We start from the raw sequence: 16239 nt of genomic DNA, 5'->3' as shown, positions 1-16239 counted from the left end.
TTCAACAAAAAACTCACTATTATTGTTTGGAGTCCCCCCCCCCAAGTCGAACCTGTTGGAAAGGAAGCATTTGATAATTTGTTTTCCATTGCTGAGAATGAAGAGATATGAGGTCATGTGGCCACAATAGCGGCCGCAAGGTTTTGGATTTCTGTATTTTAGTAACTAAGTCCAGAGAAATTTCTGCCAGAAGTTGCATCATTGCTAGCTCGTACCTCTCTGCTACTTTATATTCCACATATGAGTGCAATCTTTCTGTCCGTCTCTATTTCTGACTAATTTCACTCAACATGATACTTTCCATGTTGATCCACTTATATGCAAATTTCATGAAGGGGAAGGCTGTCGGGGCCTCCCCTAGTCGCCCCCGGAGATTATACAGTAGGGCACTTTCAGTCCTAACTTTGCGATCCTCTAGAACAGGGGTGGAGAATGGCCAGCCTGTGGGCATACAAAGCCTGAGATTCTGTGGTCTGGCCCTCTTGCATCCTGGGACAAGCATGTCAGCTTCATGTTGGCTACTGCACAGCCTGTCTGCCTGAGTTGTATGGCTCACGAATGGTGTTTTAAAGATCCAAATGGCCGTTGGCAGAAAAAAAAATGTTCTCCCACCTCTGCCCCAGAAGATGATCCTGAGACAAGGTTTCAAGTTCAAGTCATTTATTTGGAAGATGAGCTCAGGAAACACCCACAGGCACATGAATGAGTGAGAGAAGGAAAGGAAGGAGCCAATCTGGTGTGCCACTCCCCCTGACGCTGCGACTGATGCACTGGGGACTGTGGGAGTCCACACAGAACACGCAACTCCCAGTTAACCTCCGAGGGTTGAGAGCCAAGGGCCATCCAGACACATTCCCTCCCCTCAGCCTTTGGTTGGGAGCCCTGGCGGGGTGTGGGTCGTTCATTTTCTGCTGCTTCAGACCTGCTTGGCCCAGAGAAAGACCTCCAGCTGAGATGCAGGTGCTGGCAGCTGGCAGTGAGCCAGGCCTTGGCGCCAGTGATAAAGCCCCAAGGGGTTCTGGGCAGGGCCCAGCAAACTTCTGCTCTGAAGAGATTATTTTAAGTTCTTCCCAGCGCAGCTCTAAGAATGGCATTTTCAACACGTTGAAGTTGGTGACCGCTTACACAACGAAGGATGTTAAGCGGCCATCTCTGCGGCTCCCTTTCCCCATTTGCAAAGTGGGTTAGTTAATTCCTATCTAGTGGTTGGGGGTTGTAGGGACTGCCAGTGGCCCATGGCGAGTGCCTAGCACAGTGCTAAGACCCTCGGAGACACAAGACTCAAGCAAAGGGGGTACAGAACCATGCTAGTGCTTGTGAGGTTAAACTCAGAAGAACTGTTCCCCAGCACCCACCTGGGGATTACTTGCATGGCCTGCTTCTGGCATCTTCCTTCTTCTGCTAACAGAAGTTCAGGCACCGCTCTCTGCTTTTGCCACCTTTCTTGTTCCCACCCATTGAGTTCATGTACCTTTTTACTCACTGGCGCTAACCTCTACTCATCTCATCCTGATGGACAAAATAGACCCCAGCTCACATTTCAAAGAGGCTGAATGCCAACAGGCTAACTGCCAGCAGGCTAACTCAGAGACAGAAGCTGTCAAGAGCTGTCAAGAGCTGTCAAGGGGGCAGCCGAGTCTGGGGCACGGAACATAACCGTGGATTGTGTTCAGGATGGCCTTGAGATGGTCAGAGTCTTGCTTTGTAACCCTGGTAACCTGGAAATATACTTCAGATCTGCTCATATCCTTGAAGTGGTCTAGACCTTAGCTTTGCAAAATAACATGATTGAAAATTTCTGCTTCTGTTCTGTCCTGCCAGCTGCCTGCCAGTGCCACACTCCCCCCCTTAGATATTCTATACAACTGAGTTCTCATCTTTGTTCAGGACTTAGACTTTGGAGCAGAAGCTGTGCTGGGTCTGCCAGCATAATTGAAATAGTGTTCTCCCACCTCTCAAGGCATGCTTCTTTGTTTTTTGCTGGCTTTAGTGGGAATTTCTGCAACAACCCCCACGCTTTGTTTTTGATACTGCAAGGGAGGAGAGGTTTTGTTTTCTTCTCCCCTGACTATGTTTGTTTTTTAAAAACATGTTATCCTACAACATATGAGTGGATAAAGAAGCTGTGGTTTAACTCCAGCGCCACCATGTAAGCTCTACTACTGGCCTTGCTTCAGAGACCCATTCTCGGGGTTGGGGTGGGCTACCTCCCCCCACTTCCCAATACTCCTGGAAGCACTGGCAGTCACCCCCACTAACCAACTATTGCACCACCCTGTAAGCTCTACTATCAGCCTTGCTTCAGAGACCCATAAATAAATCTCAAAAGAGATCAAAAGCTGTAGTTAATCTTGGACCGACACATGACTAAATAGACTGGGGTAAATTGGAGGGGGGGGCGGGTTGGCTTGGTGCCCACCCAAGCAGAGCCTTCAGTAGCTGTTTGTTTCCACAATCCAAAATTGCCATCATAACCCTGGCCTGAATCCACTGTCTCAGGACAGACCACACCAAGATATAATCTGCTGAAAATTATGGTATGTGGGTTTTGTGACTAAAATCTCTAGGTTTTCTTAGAGTTGGGATGGGCTACCTCTTCCCACTTCCCTGTACTTCCGGAAACCTCAGCAGTCACATCCACACCCCAAAGCTGCCACCCAATTGAAAAGCTACTCCAGCCTTACCATTTGATAAAAATATCGAATGCCCTGAACAAATACCAACACCTCTTAGCACCTTATTGCAAACCATAATGCACAAAAAGAAAAGGAGAGAGAGAGAGAGAGAGCAAGAAGGAATGTGCCATAGAGGGAGGCTGAGGGTGGAGAGTGGGGTGTTTGGAGGGAAAAAAACAAGCCGTGGTTTATATCACAATGAATACTATAAGAAAAATATGAAATTGCGCATTTTTTGTGGAACTGGAGACCATCATGCTGTTAAACAAAATAAATCAGAGGGAGTAGAACAAATACCAGATGACCTCACTCATCTGTGGTCTATAGAGAGGTAAAACAAAGGAATAGACTTATTGAATTCTGTTAAACCCTTGATTTTGGATTACAAAACTGAGATGACTTAGTGCCTGGGAATTAGAGTGGCAAGGGGGGAAATGAATTAAACTAGCAATAACACAAAATATTGGTGGAAGGTCTTGACACAATGGTGGTGGTGAGATGTGGTGACTGTGTACAGCAAAACCATAAAATTTAACACTCTATATCCAATGACAGAGAAATAGATTATTAAGATGTGGTATATATACACACAATGGAATACTATACAGTTGTGGAGAATGATGGGATCAAGCAATTCAGGGCAACATGTATGGAACTGGAAGAATCATATTAAATGTAGTCAGAAGAAGGATAAATAAAGAATGATATTACTTACATGTAGCATTTAGGATAAATGCATGAGGGAATGCCATGGTCTAAAAGGGGGGTGCCTAGATTACCGTAGCCCTAAAGTATAGAAATGATAAGGAAAGAAATAGAGTGGGGAGGAAAAGGAGGAGAGATAGATGAGAAGCAACGCAGGGCAGGGATATAGGGGATTCAAGTATATTGGTGGTGAAATCAGAGTCAACAACAATGAAATTATGAGACCCAACCTTTGACAAACAAACTTGTCAAGAGCGCAGGCTGGGGTTGGGACTGGGGGTATGCGAAGGAACCTAGGAATATAGGAGGAGAGAAGCTGATGCTGGTGGTGAGATTTTTACTGGAATATTGTATGTCTAAAACTGAACTATGAATAACTGTAAATCATAGTGTTTTAATTAAAAAATCAAAAAGAAAAAAAGAAAATAATTTGTGATTCTAAAATTAAAAATATTAAAAGACTATTTCCCACTCAATACTTATATAGATAGTGAAATATATTTAAAAAAACAAAAATACCACATAATCCTACAGTATAAAAATGTCACCATTAATATCTCAGTGTATTTCCTTCTAGTACTTTTTCCTAGGCATGTACCTATTACATAACCAGAGTCACTTTAGGGGCTTGTTTTTTCTCACCAATGATAACATATTTCCATAGCATTAAAATTTCTTTACGAAATGAACATAAAACACTATATTATATAAATGTAAAAAACCATACTATATGGATGTGTTTTATTTTTACCACTCCTCTTGTCCTAAATCATAGTCCCTTTTTGTCTTTTAAAAACTCAATAAAAATAAATAAATAAATAAAAACTCAATAAATGGGCACTGGTGGAGGGATGAGTACTTGAGCATTGTATGACTGAAACACAACCAAAAAAATTTAAAAATTAATAAATAAAGTGAGCCACTACCTTTAGAAAACAAACAAATAAAAAACTAAAGTGGGAGGGAGGGTGGGGGGTGCGGGGAAAAAAAAACTAAAGTGGAAGATAAAAAAATTCAATAAAAAATTTTTAAAATTGTACTTGGGCTGGAGTGACAGTAAAGCAGGTAGAGAGCTAGACTTGCATGTGGCTGAACCAGGTTTGCTCCCCAGCATCCCATATGGTCCCCTGAGCACCACCAGGAGTAATTCCTGAGTGCAGAGCCAGGAGTAAATCCTGAGCATCACTCGGTCTAGCCCCAAAAGCAAAACAAACAAATAAATTGCATTAAGCATATTTGTATATTCCCCTGATTATTTCTTCTTATAGTGAAATAAGGTATTTTTAATCTGGGGGGATTGGGGGCCACACCCTGTGGTGCTCAGGGATTACTCCTGGCTCTGCACTCAGGAGTAGTTCCTGACTTGGACTGGCAGCATGCAAGGCAAACGCCTTACCCTCTGTACTATTGCTCCAGCCCCTCAATAATGTAGTTTGATAGAAACTTATTTAGAAAGATGGTAGAGGAGAGAAAGAGAAGTATGTGCTCTAGCGATAACAAAACCTTCTCCAGAGTGGAAATGAGCAAACATAGAAACAGATGAGCAAGCAAGGAATGCTTTCAAGGGAGAATGAGGGCTTAAGGAGCAAGGCTCCCTTGATTATTTCTTTGGGAGATAAATTCCCAAGTGGAATGCCTGGGCCAAAGGGTATGAATGTTTGGTAGGCTATTAGCATGTACTTACAAATGTCCTCTATGGGGTTTTTAATGATGTTAACACATATATAAATTCGTGTAACCATTTCCATCATGAGGATGCAGAACGACTCCATCATCCCAATAACCTTCCATCTGCTATCCCTTTAGAATGTTCCCCTTCTCCTTGACATAACCTCTAGAAGCATGTGGAATATTTCATTCCATGGTGTGAAACTAACTGGTCATTCTCAGATAATCATCTTAACCTTTTGAAGTCTCCAAGATAAAACAACTCTTTCAAGTATTAGATGCTCCCAAATCATGTTATAATAGCAGTTGAGATTCTGATGCCAGTGGGTAGAGCTGGTAGGTATCTCTCTCAGTTCAGTGTCTGAGTCTATTTCTGCTCTGAGGACTGTGAGACATGCTGAAATTCAATGGCTAGGTCATGGGGAGGGGGAAGGAAACCAAGACAAGACTGGAATAGGGTTAGTGGGAATGACATTAGTTGTGGAGCTAATTGATATTCAAAGACTTGGGCTGAGTTTTTTGTCAGTTGGATTTAGCACAAATGCCACGGATAGCTAAGGGTCTATCTTGGATGACACAATGAAGGTGCCCATTTGAAGGAAAGGTAGATTCTTGGTTTCATAGGCTGGGAAGGATGAAGAAAGAAAGAAGGAGCATGCGTCCATTTTGACCACTTCTAATGCTATTAATTTTATTCTAAAAGGCATAACTTCATCTTTTCTAAATGGAAGAATAGTATTCAATTGAATGTAGAGACCTCAGCCACTTTATTTAGTTATGTGTATATGGGCATTTGAATCCATGCTTTGGTTATTGTGTATAATGCCCAGGAGTGGTACTGCTGGGTCATGGGATTTTCAGTTTTTAATTTTAAAAATCTTAATTCTTGGGACTGGAACAATAGCACAGCAGGTAAGGCATTTGCCTTGCACGTGGCCAACCCAGGTTCGATTCCCAGCCATCCCATATGGCCCCTTGAGCACCGTCAGGAGTAATTCCTGAGTGCAAAGCCAGGAGTAACCCCTGTGAATCACAAAAATAAATAAATAAAAATAATAATTCTTTCAGTGCATGGAGTCAAAACTAGCATTTTATGCTTGTGAGATAGCGTGCTCAAGTGCCAAGTCACGTCCTTGATCTGATTTTTATTACTAATATTTTTTAGGTTTGGCAGCCACACTCCAATGGTCAAAGTTTTCTTCCAACTCTGTGCTTGGGGGTTGTTGCCAGAAGTGTCCATGGAACCATGTGGTGCTGGGGATCGAACCCAGGCCTCCTGCAGCAAAGCATGTACTCAGCCTGTTGAGCTACCTCCCCAGTCCCCCTAGGAATATCCTAGCATTTTCTATAAAAAATCACACCAATTTATATCCTCCACGTCCTCACCAACACCTATTTCCAATCTTTTTACACAGGGATTTCTTTTCTTCTTCCTTCTTTTTTTCTTTTCTTTTTTATTATGCCAGGGATTGAACCAAAGACCCCAAACTTTCAAGGTCTATCACTGAGCTCTACTTCTGGCCTCCTTGGTATAGCCATTCTCACTGGGTCAGAGGTAAGATTCCATGTAGGTTTGGTTTGCATTACCCTAAAATAAGCGATAGTGAACACTTTTAAATATCTGTGGGCCATCTCTATGACTTTTTGGAAAAGTATCTATGCATGTGTTTTGCCCATTAAAAATATTTTGCTTTTGTTTTGTTTTTTTTTTGAAGTTAACATTTTATATAGAGGTTTTTGAGGGAAGGAGGAAGGGATAAGTGGGGAAGAGAATAGTAAAAATAACATGCTCAACTTCCATTTGATCCAGCAATAGCACTTCTGGGAATATATCCCGGAGAAACAAAAAGGTATAGTTGAAATGACATCTGCACTTATATGTTCATCTCGACACTGTTTACAATAGCCAGAATCTGGAAAAAACCCGAGTGCCCAAGAACAGATGACTGGTTAAAGAAACTTTGGTACATCTATACAATGGAATATTATGCAGCTATAAGAAAAGATGAAGTCATGAACTTTGCATATAAGTGGATCAACATGGAAAGTAGCATACTAAGTGAAATGAGTCAGAAAGAGAGGGACAGACATAGAAAGATTGCACTCATCTGTGGAATATAAAATAACAAAGTAGGAGACTAACACCCAAGAATAGCAGTATATAATACCAGGAGGTTGGCTCCATGGCTTGGAAGCTGGCCTCACATGCCCGGGGAAAGGCAGCTCGGATAGAGTAGGGAACACCAAGTAAAATGTGATTGGGGACCCCGCGCAAGAAGAGAGAAGCATACTGAAAGTAGACTAGAGACTGAACACGATGGCCACTCAATACCCCTATCGCAAACCAAAACACCCAAAAGGAGAGAGAACAAAATGGAATGCCCTGCCACAGAGGCAGGGTGGGGTGGGGGGGGACGGGAGTGGAGGGTGGGAGGGATACTGGGTTCGTTGGTGGTGGAGAATGGACACTGGTGGAGGGATGGGTTCTCGAACATTGTATGAGGGAAACACAAGGACGAAGATGGGTAAATTTGTACCCTCATGGTGACTCACTTATTAAAAAATAAATTAAAAAAAACAACGCGCTCAAGAGAGAATGCGGGCTTCTCCAAGGGTGGAGAGAGCTCTACATACATCCTAGCATTAGACACAAAAGTATGAGAGTACACATCTCAAGAAGGGAGATGCGGGCGACACATGTGCTCAGCCACGTGGGCGCAAGCAGCACATGGGCTCAGGCAGCATATGCGCCTAAAATATTTTGTTTTTATAGGCTCACTCCCAGTGATGTTCTGTCAGGTGGTGGTCAGGAGACCATGCAGTGCTGGGGATCAAATCCAAGTCACCTGCACTCAAAACCTGTGCTTCAGCCCATAGAGCTATCTCCATGGACCTGTGAGGCCTTTCGATTTTATGTAGCCCTATTTGTTTATTCTTGCTTTCTTTTCCTTACTATTACAGGCTTCAAATTTATTTCTGATGTGAATGTCCTAGAGTGTATTACCTAAATTTTCTTCTTTGTATGTATGTATGTATGTATGTATTTATTTATTTATTTTTGCTTTTTGGGTCACACCTGGCTATGCACAGGGGTTACTCCTGGCTCTGCACTCAGGACTCACTCCTGGCTCAGGGGACCATATGGGATGCTGGGAATCGAACTCGGGTCGACCGCGTGCAAGGCAAACGGCCTACCTGCTGTGCTATTGCTCCAGCCCCTCTTCTGTGTATTTATGATTTGGGATCTGTTATCTAAGCCTTTCAATCTATTTTTGAGTTAATTTTTGTGATGGTTTTAAATAGAATTCATGTTTCTACTTTTTGGCATAAAACACATTCTAATTTACAAAGTACTTTATAATTCTGTGAGGGGGCAATGCAAGAAGTTTTATTCCATCCTATGCATCTCAAAGGGTTGTTCCCATACTTGGCAACATCAGCATCACCTAGACCATGTTAGAAATGCAAATTCCTTGGAGCTTGAGCGATAGCACAGTGGGTTTGTCTTGCACATGAGTTGATCATTGGTGTCTGATATGGTCCTCCAAGCACCACCAGTAGTAATTCCTGAGTATAAAGCTAGGAGTAAGTCCTGAGAACCTCTGGGTGTGACCCAAAGCCAAAAAGAAGCAAATTCCAAGGTAGTGTGGACAGATAATACTGCAAGTAGGCCATTTGCCTTGCATGCACATGACCCAGGTTCCACTGTGGCATCCCATATGGTCCCAGAGGTCAATCAGAAATGATCCCTAAGCACAGAGCCAGGAGTAGTCCTGAGCACTGCTGGGTGTGGCTTAACAAATGAAAATATATATGCAAATCCCAGTTCTATTACAGGCCTATTGAATCAGGTCTTGAAGGGCCAATTATTTGCTTTTTAACAGATTCCCAGGTGCTGTTGGTGCTGCTCTTAATATGGGGAACCACATTTGGATGAAGAAACGCTGCTGTGGATGAAATATTATTGCTATGGATGATATCGAAAGCTCAGGGACTTGGCTTACTTAAGAGGACTCCCACCAAAGTGTTTTGTCCACTTCTCCACTGCTCACCAGTTCACCTGTTGTGTCCCTGCCCTACACCACTCTGCCTCCACAGTCCTTCAAACCCAGTTCCACCACATATGAGCTCTTAGATTCTGAGCACTGACTACATTGCAGTTTCTTCACCTATAAAATGGGTATAATAATAAAATTGACCTCATTGGGTTCTTAAAGATCCTCAAGGCTGTGTCTGTACTTAATAAGTGCTAGCAGTTGCCATGATTTTTACTATTCTTGGAAGCCTAATATTTCACGGCTGGGGACGTGACTTACATGAGATACTCGGTTTGTTCCCCAGAACAACCTGCTCTTTCGCTCAGCAAATCAGGAGCCTGTTAGCTCTCTACCCCACACTACCCCATTACTGCAGGCTGTCCGGCAGTGCCCAATCCAAACAAGTCTCTTGTTTCATTGGAATACAAACTCTTGTAAGTTCCCCCTTGGAGTTTGTCTTCAGGCTGCTACTCTTAAAATGGGGCATATTCCTGAGTGATTTTGACATGAAGGCACATCACCTTTACCACCCCATCTGGGACCATTCTTGCCATGAGCAGGAAAATAAGACCTCGGACTAGTAAAATGGGAGTACAGGTGGATAGGTACAAGAGATCTTGTGGAATCGTGTCTTGAAGGGCAAACAGCAATTCTTGGAGGAAAACTTGGACTAGGGTGGTTGATTGAGAAAGCAAGTGTGAAAGTGTGAAGGAATTGAGGTTTGAGGGAGGTGAGGGACAGCAGAGGTGGGAAACAGGTTGTCAAAGTCAACTTCCTCCAAGGAAGCTCCTGGGGGAAGCTCCCGGGGCTACCCAGGCCTCAGGGGATATATAAGTGCTCGGCTGTAGCCAAGGGGTAGATCTCACAGTGCCCACAAGAAACGCACAGAGGCCCTTGGAGGCCAATTGGCAACTGTGGGCGCAGAGTTTGGACGCAAAAGTAGATCTGTCTTCAGGGTTCCTCCTATTTGGCAAGTACTCTGCCTATAGCACATCAAACATCCCTAGCAGGGACATGGACCTTTAAAAAATTAAATTAGTTGGAGGTCTGCTATGTTCCCTCTGGAGGCGTCCTGGGCCCCTCAGGAAACGGTTTTAGCTTATCTGGGTAGTGCAGCTTGGGTCCCTTGTCCAAGAACGAACCGAGAGCGTCGTAACTGAATTAAATAGAAGAAACAAAAGCACCAAGTTCGCTGTCCCGTGGGTACGTCCGGCCAACCAATCGGGCCCGGCTGCTCCCCGGTGGAGTGGTACTATGATGACAGTAGCCAACCAGCGTGCTCCATGCAAATGAGGTACTGTATCCCGCACCCGCCGCCCAGTGCTGTCTGGTTGTTATAGTGATAAACTGAGGCCTCGCCTCTTGGCTTCTCCGAGAAGAAAAGGGGCGGGGGTAGGGGGTAACCTCTTTACTTTCCCAAGGGAAGACAAAAAAAGAAGGGACGTAGAAGGGGCGCGGCGGGGGGGATGGCTGGGGAAGAAAAAAATACGTGACAAAGAAAACACTCTCTTCCTGGGAGGAGACTGACAGAGGGTGTAGAGCTGGAGGGAGCAGTCACTGGCCATGCCAGTACTTACCACTGATGCTGAGTCAGAAACAGGTATCCCAAAATCCCTTTCCAATGAGCCTCCCTCAGAAACCATGGAGGAAATAGAGCACACTTGCCCACAGCCTCGACTGGTAAGTAAAGACAAAGGATGCAAATGTATGCGTGGCTATAGCACAAAAGAGTTCCTTCTGTGCCCGCAGCCAGTGGAAAGCGCTGCTAAGAGAATTTTCATGTAAATGAGAAAGGAGCTACCGCCTAATCCTCCTCAGCTGTTTATACTTAGCTGCTTTACCGGGCGCTCTCAGCTTACAAAGCGTTATTGTATTGGCTGGGTCGGAGACGGGCTGCACTGTGTTTTTTTGTACCTTGGGAGGAGGGGATGGCTTTTGGACTGTTTCGGTGTATTCTGATCTAAAGATAATTCTACGGAACAATTGGGAAAATGGCATTCTCAAGGCAATGATCGGGACCGTTTCCTTGTTAACTTCTATATTCTAGCTGAGGAATTTTACTAAATATTGCGCCCGATGTCGATTTGGGGTGGGGGGAACGGATACAAGAGGGGAGCAGAACTTCCTAATTCTTTTGAAATTCTCAAAATAAATAAGTAAAGGAGTCTCTCGGTGGTGCATGCAGAAATAATGTGCATTTGAAATGAGTTGTCAGTTTGCGGAGCGCGCTGGCAGGGTTTCTCTTCTGGTATGCAGCGGGGACCGGGGAGGCTACGTTTTATTTAGAAAGGGGCTGCATGCCCTTAAAAAATGGCAAGTGTGGGGACGACACTCCATCTCAGTAACCGGCATCCCAAATGGGATGAGTTTCTTTATCACTGGCATATGGTTCCGTGAGAGGTGGAGGATTGTTAATCGTCCACTTCGATGTGTGGCCGCAAGAAATCAAATATACCAACGAGGTGCTAGGTTTGCAGTGGTCTTGAGTCTTGCGGAAGTTGGGGAGATCTCTCTTGGAACCCTCTGATCAAAAAGACACACAAGTTAAAACCATCCTATCTCTAGCGATTTCAGCCAAGTTAAAAGGTGCAATGTTTTGATTGGTTGTGGAGTTTGACCCTGGCAAGGTGGTTTTTTTTTAAAAAAGGATCTTGTGATGTAGTGTTGTATGTGACTTCCTGCCTCCCCCCCAACCCCCCGCAACCCCACCCCAAAACCCAGGGGCTCACATCAAGTCACTTTATGTTTTCATTGTAAGGATTAATAAGGGTTTAAAGACAACTTCCTATAATATGAAAACAAAGGAAGTTATGTTAGAGTACTGTGGGCTTTGCTATTTCTGTATTTTCTTAAATACAATTTCTTAGAATAGGTCCATATAAACTGCTTTAATATTAACTGCTCTCCAGTACTTAAGCCACTAAATAAATGACCTATACATTGCATATGTCTATTCCCTTAGGTTACAAAGCATTCCAGTAAGTTTGTTTCTGACGGGATTCCTTTAAGCTACCCACAACTCAGATTCAACACTGAAAAAGTGACCATTAACATCTTGTTGCCAGAGCTCTCCATATACATGTTAAACTCAGTGTTCAAAATTCCATCTCCTGCTTTTCTCATTGACATGAAAGAGAAGGAGGAGAGGCAGCACTGGGTTCCAGTCTTGCAGCCTTGGTTTCATCTCATTTGCCAATGTGTACTTTTCCCCCCCTTTTTAACTTTTATCTATTCTGCTACATAGCTGTTTCCCCCTTGGTATATGAATAGAGAAAATCAAGGGCAGGAAGGAAGCTCAAATATTTTCCATTTTCTCTTGTGACAGTTTGCCCTCCAGTAACCCATGAAAACTCTTCAAAGTTGGCAAGGTAATACCTCTTCCCTATCTGTTGTAGAAACATGGAAGCTGAGATTCAGAGAGGGGAACAGGACATCACCAAGGCCACATTGCTTTAAAGGGGGTAGAGCTGGGATTTGTATCCATAGCTCTACATACCTACAAAGTGGAAAATCGTTCCATTATAATGCTTTTGTATGTGTAATACATTCCCTTCTCAACTTTTTGGTGGTTCTGGTGTGGTGTGTGTATATTTGTGTGTAGCATATATGGAAGTTGAACTGTAAAAATGATTGCTTTGATCTAACTTTGATAAAAATTATTGTTGTCCACCATTATTATGATCTATCAAAAATTGGCTCTGTTAAAATAGGGCTGCAACCAATTTAGAAACCACTACTAAATTTTTTGAAGCACCTTCTCTTTTATCAGAAAACTTTGATCACTGAAGGGCTATATTCTAAATTTAGATTTGTAGTTTAGTGCCACTTTTCCTTTACAAATGATTTTACTTTAAGGCACATGTTCACTACTCAGTAACAGTTTGTTGATGAAGAGAGAGTGGCAAGGGAAAATAATAGGTTAACATCCCTTTTGAGCTTTTAGTAAATTGTGTTCCTCTTTAGCTCCACTACTATCCTCATGTTTGAAATAATATAAATTCTTTGCTCCTGTCAGCACTCAAGCACATCTCTCAAAAATCACATACTGGGGGGTTGGCACTGATGCTGCCATCAGCAGTAGGTGTGGCTGCCGGGTTCACTTGGGAAAGGGCCTGAAAGCCCTGAGATTACCCTTCAAGGGAAAGAATCCTTTTCCCAGTAGTTATCAAGCTTGGATTCAATTTATAAGAAGTGGGACTCAATAACAAGACATCATTTTAAAAAGTTGTAATTACTAAAGTGGTTCTCTGTAGCTGAGACACATACTGGCTTTCCAAACTTACTCTGTTACCTGACACTATGGGAAAAGGAACTTTCTAGATTTCTATGAATAAGATATAAAGGGCCATAAATCTTTCTACAAATATTTGAATGTGAATTTATGTCCCAGAAGGCCATTGTCAATACAGTTTGGTTGAAGTCTCAGCAATTGTGGAAAGTGTCCTTTTCATAATGCACTGTGCTCTCTCTTTAGCAAGGTACTTGAGAAGGTGTGTGCTCTCCTCCTGTATCTGTCTTTGTTCATTCCAATACAGGTTGTCTAGTGGGATGGGTTTAGCTTAGCTCACATCAACAGGGCACCTACTACATGATGAGCTTTGTGCTCTCAAGTACTTTTTGGTCTAGATATTCTCGAAGGGTCCACCCATGGACCCATGAATGGTTTACATACAGGTGCAGAGGGCAGAAAGGAGAGAGTGGTGAACTCCTGAGAGTAAAGCAAAGTTTACCAGAGGGATGCTTGAATAGAAATCAGTCTCATCTATACTGTATCTCTGCTCTTGGTTACAGAGTGTGCCAGGGCCTTTAAAGAAATGAAGAAGAAAGATGGCATAGCTAAATAAATAGAATTTTATTTTATTTGGAGGGGGGTTTGAGGATACACCTTGCTATACTCAGGGTCACAGTTAATGGTGCTTGGGGGAACATTTCTGGTGCTAGGGCCCACCAAATGCAAGGCCTTAACCCCCATACTGTCTTCCTAGCTCAATAAATAGGACTTTTAGGCAATCTCTACTCAGGCCCTTGAAAACAAGGGTATTATGCTTGAAAGCAAGATATTATGGATGCAATGGAGTTGCGGGGGAATCTGTGAAAACTATACCTATAGGTTTTTCTACCTGCTTTATTTTCCACTGGAAGAAAATATATCAAAAGGAAGTATTAAGTAGAATCAAATAACATTGGTAAACAAATGAGAGGTCTGGAGAGAGAGTACACTTGACCAGCTTGTGCCTATGTGCACAACCCTGGTTCAGATCTTGGCACTACACAGAGCTGGGTATGCCTCCCCAAAAGAAATGAGAAGAGTGGCCATAGAGAGAGAGAGTACTGGTGCATGCCCTACATGCAGTCAACCCTGGTTCAAGCCCTAGCACTATATGTGACTTTGAAGGACCCCGAGTACTGCTGGGGTGCCCGAGGAGCAGCATCACAACTCAGACCCTCATACTGAACCACTGGCCGAGGTGGTCAAGAACTGCTAGGCCTCCTGAGAACTATTTGGGTGTGCAAAAGAAAATGAAATTAGGAAAATATCACAAAGTTACCTAAGTTGAATGATAGAACTCCTCGCTGAGAAGCGTGAGCTTATTGCTCTTACTACCTGACCATGGTGCTGGGGTCTGAGATGTTGCTGGCAACTCTTCTTTCCACCTTTAAATACTCATTCTTGATGCTTGCCTTGTTTTCTATCCTTTGTTGTTTTCTCTCTTGAACTTGATGCAAGAGAAATCAAATGACCTTGGGCAACGTGCTATGCAGGGAAACCCAATTCCAGAGGGATCAGAATTCCCTCTGGTATGGGCCAGGGCTGTGTCCTCATACCTCCCCCTCCAGATTGTGCCTAAACAAATTCTCTAGGCCCAGCAGGTGCCCATATAAATCCTTTTCCACAAGGCCCAGCTGTCCTGAGAGCAGGCTGCTTCTGGATTTGGTTCATGACCTTGGTCAAGTTCTCCTAGGAGTGCTTTCTCCTGTCAGAGGCAGTTGTAATTCTAGCATGCTGTAGTCAGTTCCATGGAGATAGATGTACTATGAATCCACCGAGAAGGCCTTAGAAATAAAAAGAAGGCCGTTTCGATATGCCACGTTAGCAGGATTTCATTTCGGGCTTTTCTTCAAAGTGGAGCCATGCCAAATGACTGCTGTCTTGCAGAAGGTGCATTATGTCAGTTGGGAGGCAGGACGTGCACACTCTAGTGCTCAGAAAGGTGACTGGATTTCCCGAGACATCAATGACTTCATTTACTAGTCTCACCACCTCTTTCTTGCCTCAGAGCAGCATAGATCTTAAAGCATGACACTTAATGTGCTGTGTTGGTGATAATAAACAAACAGGAGCTTCCTAGGGCATTTAACTGTGGTCATCTGGAATTCTGCCCGAGATTATTATTAGACCTCTTCTTGCTTGCTGATCTTAGTCCAAATGCATCCATTTTCTTGCAGATTGGTAACCGTTGGGCATATTGATCAGGGAATCAATAAATTAGCTTTTTCCATTCTTTTAACTTCTTTCACTTCATTTCCAATTCCCAATTTGCCTAATGTTAAACTCCTTATAGAAGAAATAAATCTACAGGACACACGGAGGACTTTATTTTGGTGTTTGAGAAGGTCCTTTGGTGTTTGAGAGCATAGAAATGAAAAGGATACCTGTGACCACATACAGGCAGGAAGGAGTGTTTAAAATACTCAGTGATACAGAGCTTTGGAAGGCAACTGGGAGAAAACTCAGTTCCCTACCAACAGGATCCATAGTTACATAGCTGGTTAGCGACTCCCATGCACAGCAACGTACAGGTGTTATGTAGAGAAATAAAAGAAGTAAAATACAGTCCCTTCCCTTGAAGATTATTTCCATTTAACAGAAGGTTTTAGTTTGATGTGTGGAAGCAGACAAGGATGCTGAAATACCCAAAGAGGGCTTTTTTTTCCTGTAAATTTGACTTTAATATATTGAATTTTCTATATCTTTAAGCTATATTTTACCCATTGAGCAGAAGTACCTCCCAGCAGGGAGATCTTTATTACCCTGATCCCCCAGTTAAGACAAATCTCTGCATTTATGCAGGGGTGGGGGAGAGGGGGCGAGGAAGCAACTTTCTAATCCCAAATCATTTTTGGACATGAAAATCTCAGTCTATTTTTTGTTT

The 16239-nt window shown here is 43.2% G+C and overlaps 1 protein-coding gene across 5 annotated transcripts in view; it reads left to right on the top strand.

Moving 5' to 3' along the window:
• PCYT1B (phosphate cytidylyltransferase 1B, choline) overlaps nucleotides 1-16239 on the top strand; it is a 143163-nt gene that overhangs the window by 38006 nt on the left and 88918 nt on the right. Inside the window, exon 1 of one of the 5 annotated variants that reach the window (XM_055120923.1) lies at nucleotides 10528-10765. The exons of 2 other annotated variants lie outside the window; for them this stretch is intronic. In XM_055120923.1, the coding sequence (XP_054976898.1) occupies nucleotides 10649-10765 (117 nt within the window). In that variant the 5' untranslated portion in view covers nucleotides 10528-10648. Of the gene's footprint in view, nucleotides 1-10527; nucleotides 10766-16239 lie in introns of those variants that run through there. 2 more of the 5 variants (XM_055120924.1, XM_004612440.2) reach the window with 2 other exon arrangements.

Source organism: Sorex araneus, chromosome X (assembly GCF_027595985.1).
Source record: "Sorex araneus isolate mSorAra2 chromosome X, mSorAra2.pri, whole genome shotgun sequence".
Lineage (NCBI taxonomy): Eukaryota > Metazoa > Chordata > Mammalia > Eulipotyphla > Soricidae > Sorex > Sorex araneus.
The sequence above is the reverse complement of the archived record's forward strand: the minus strand, read 5'-3'. Positions and strand labels throughout refer to the sequence as shown.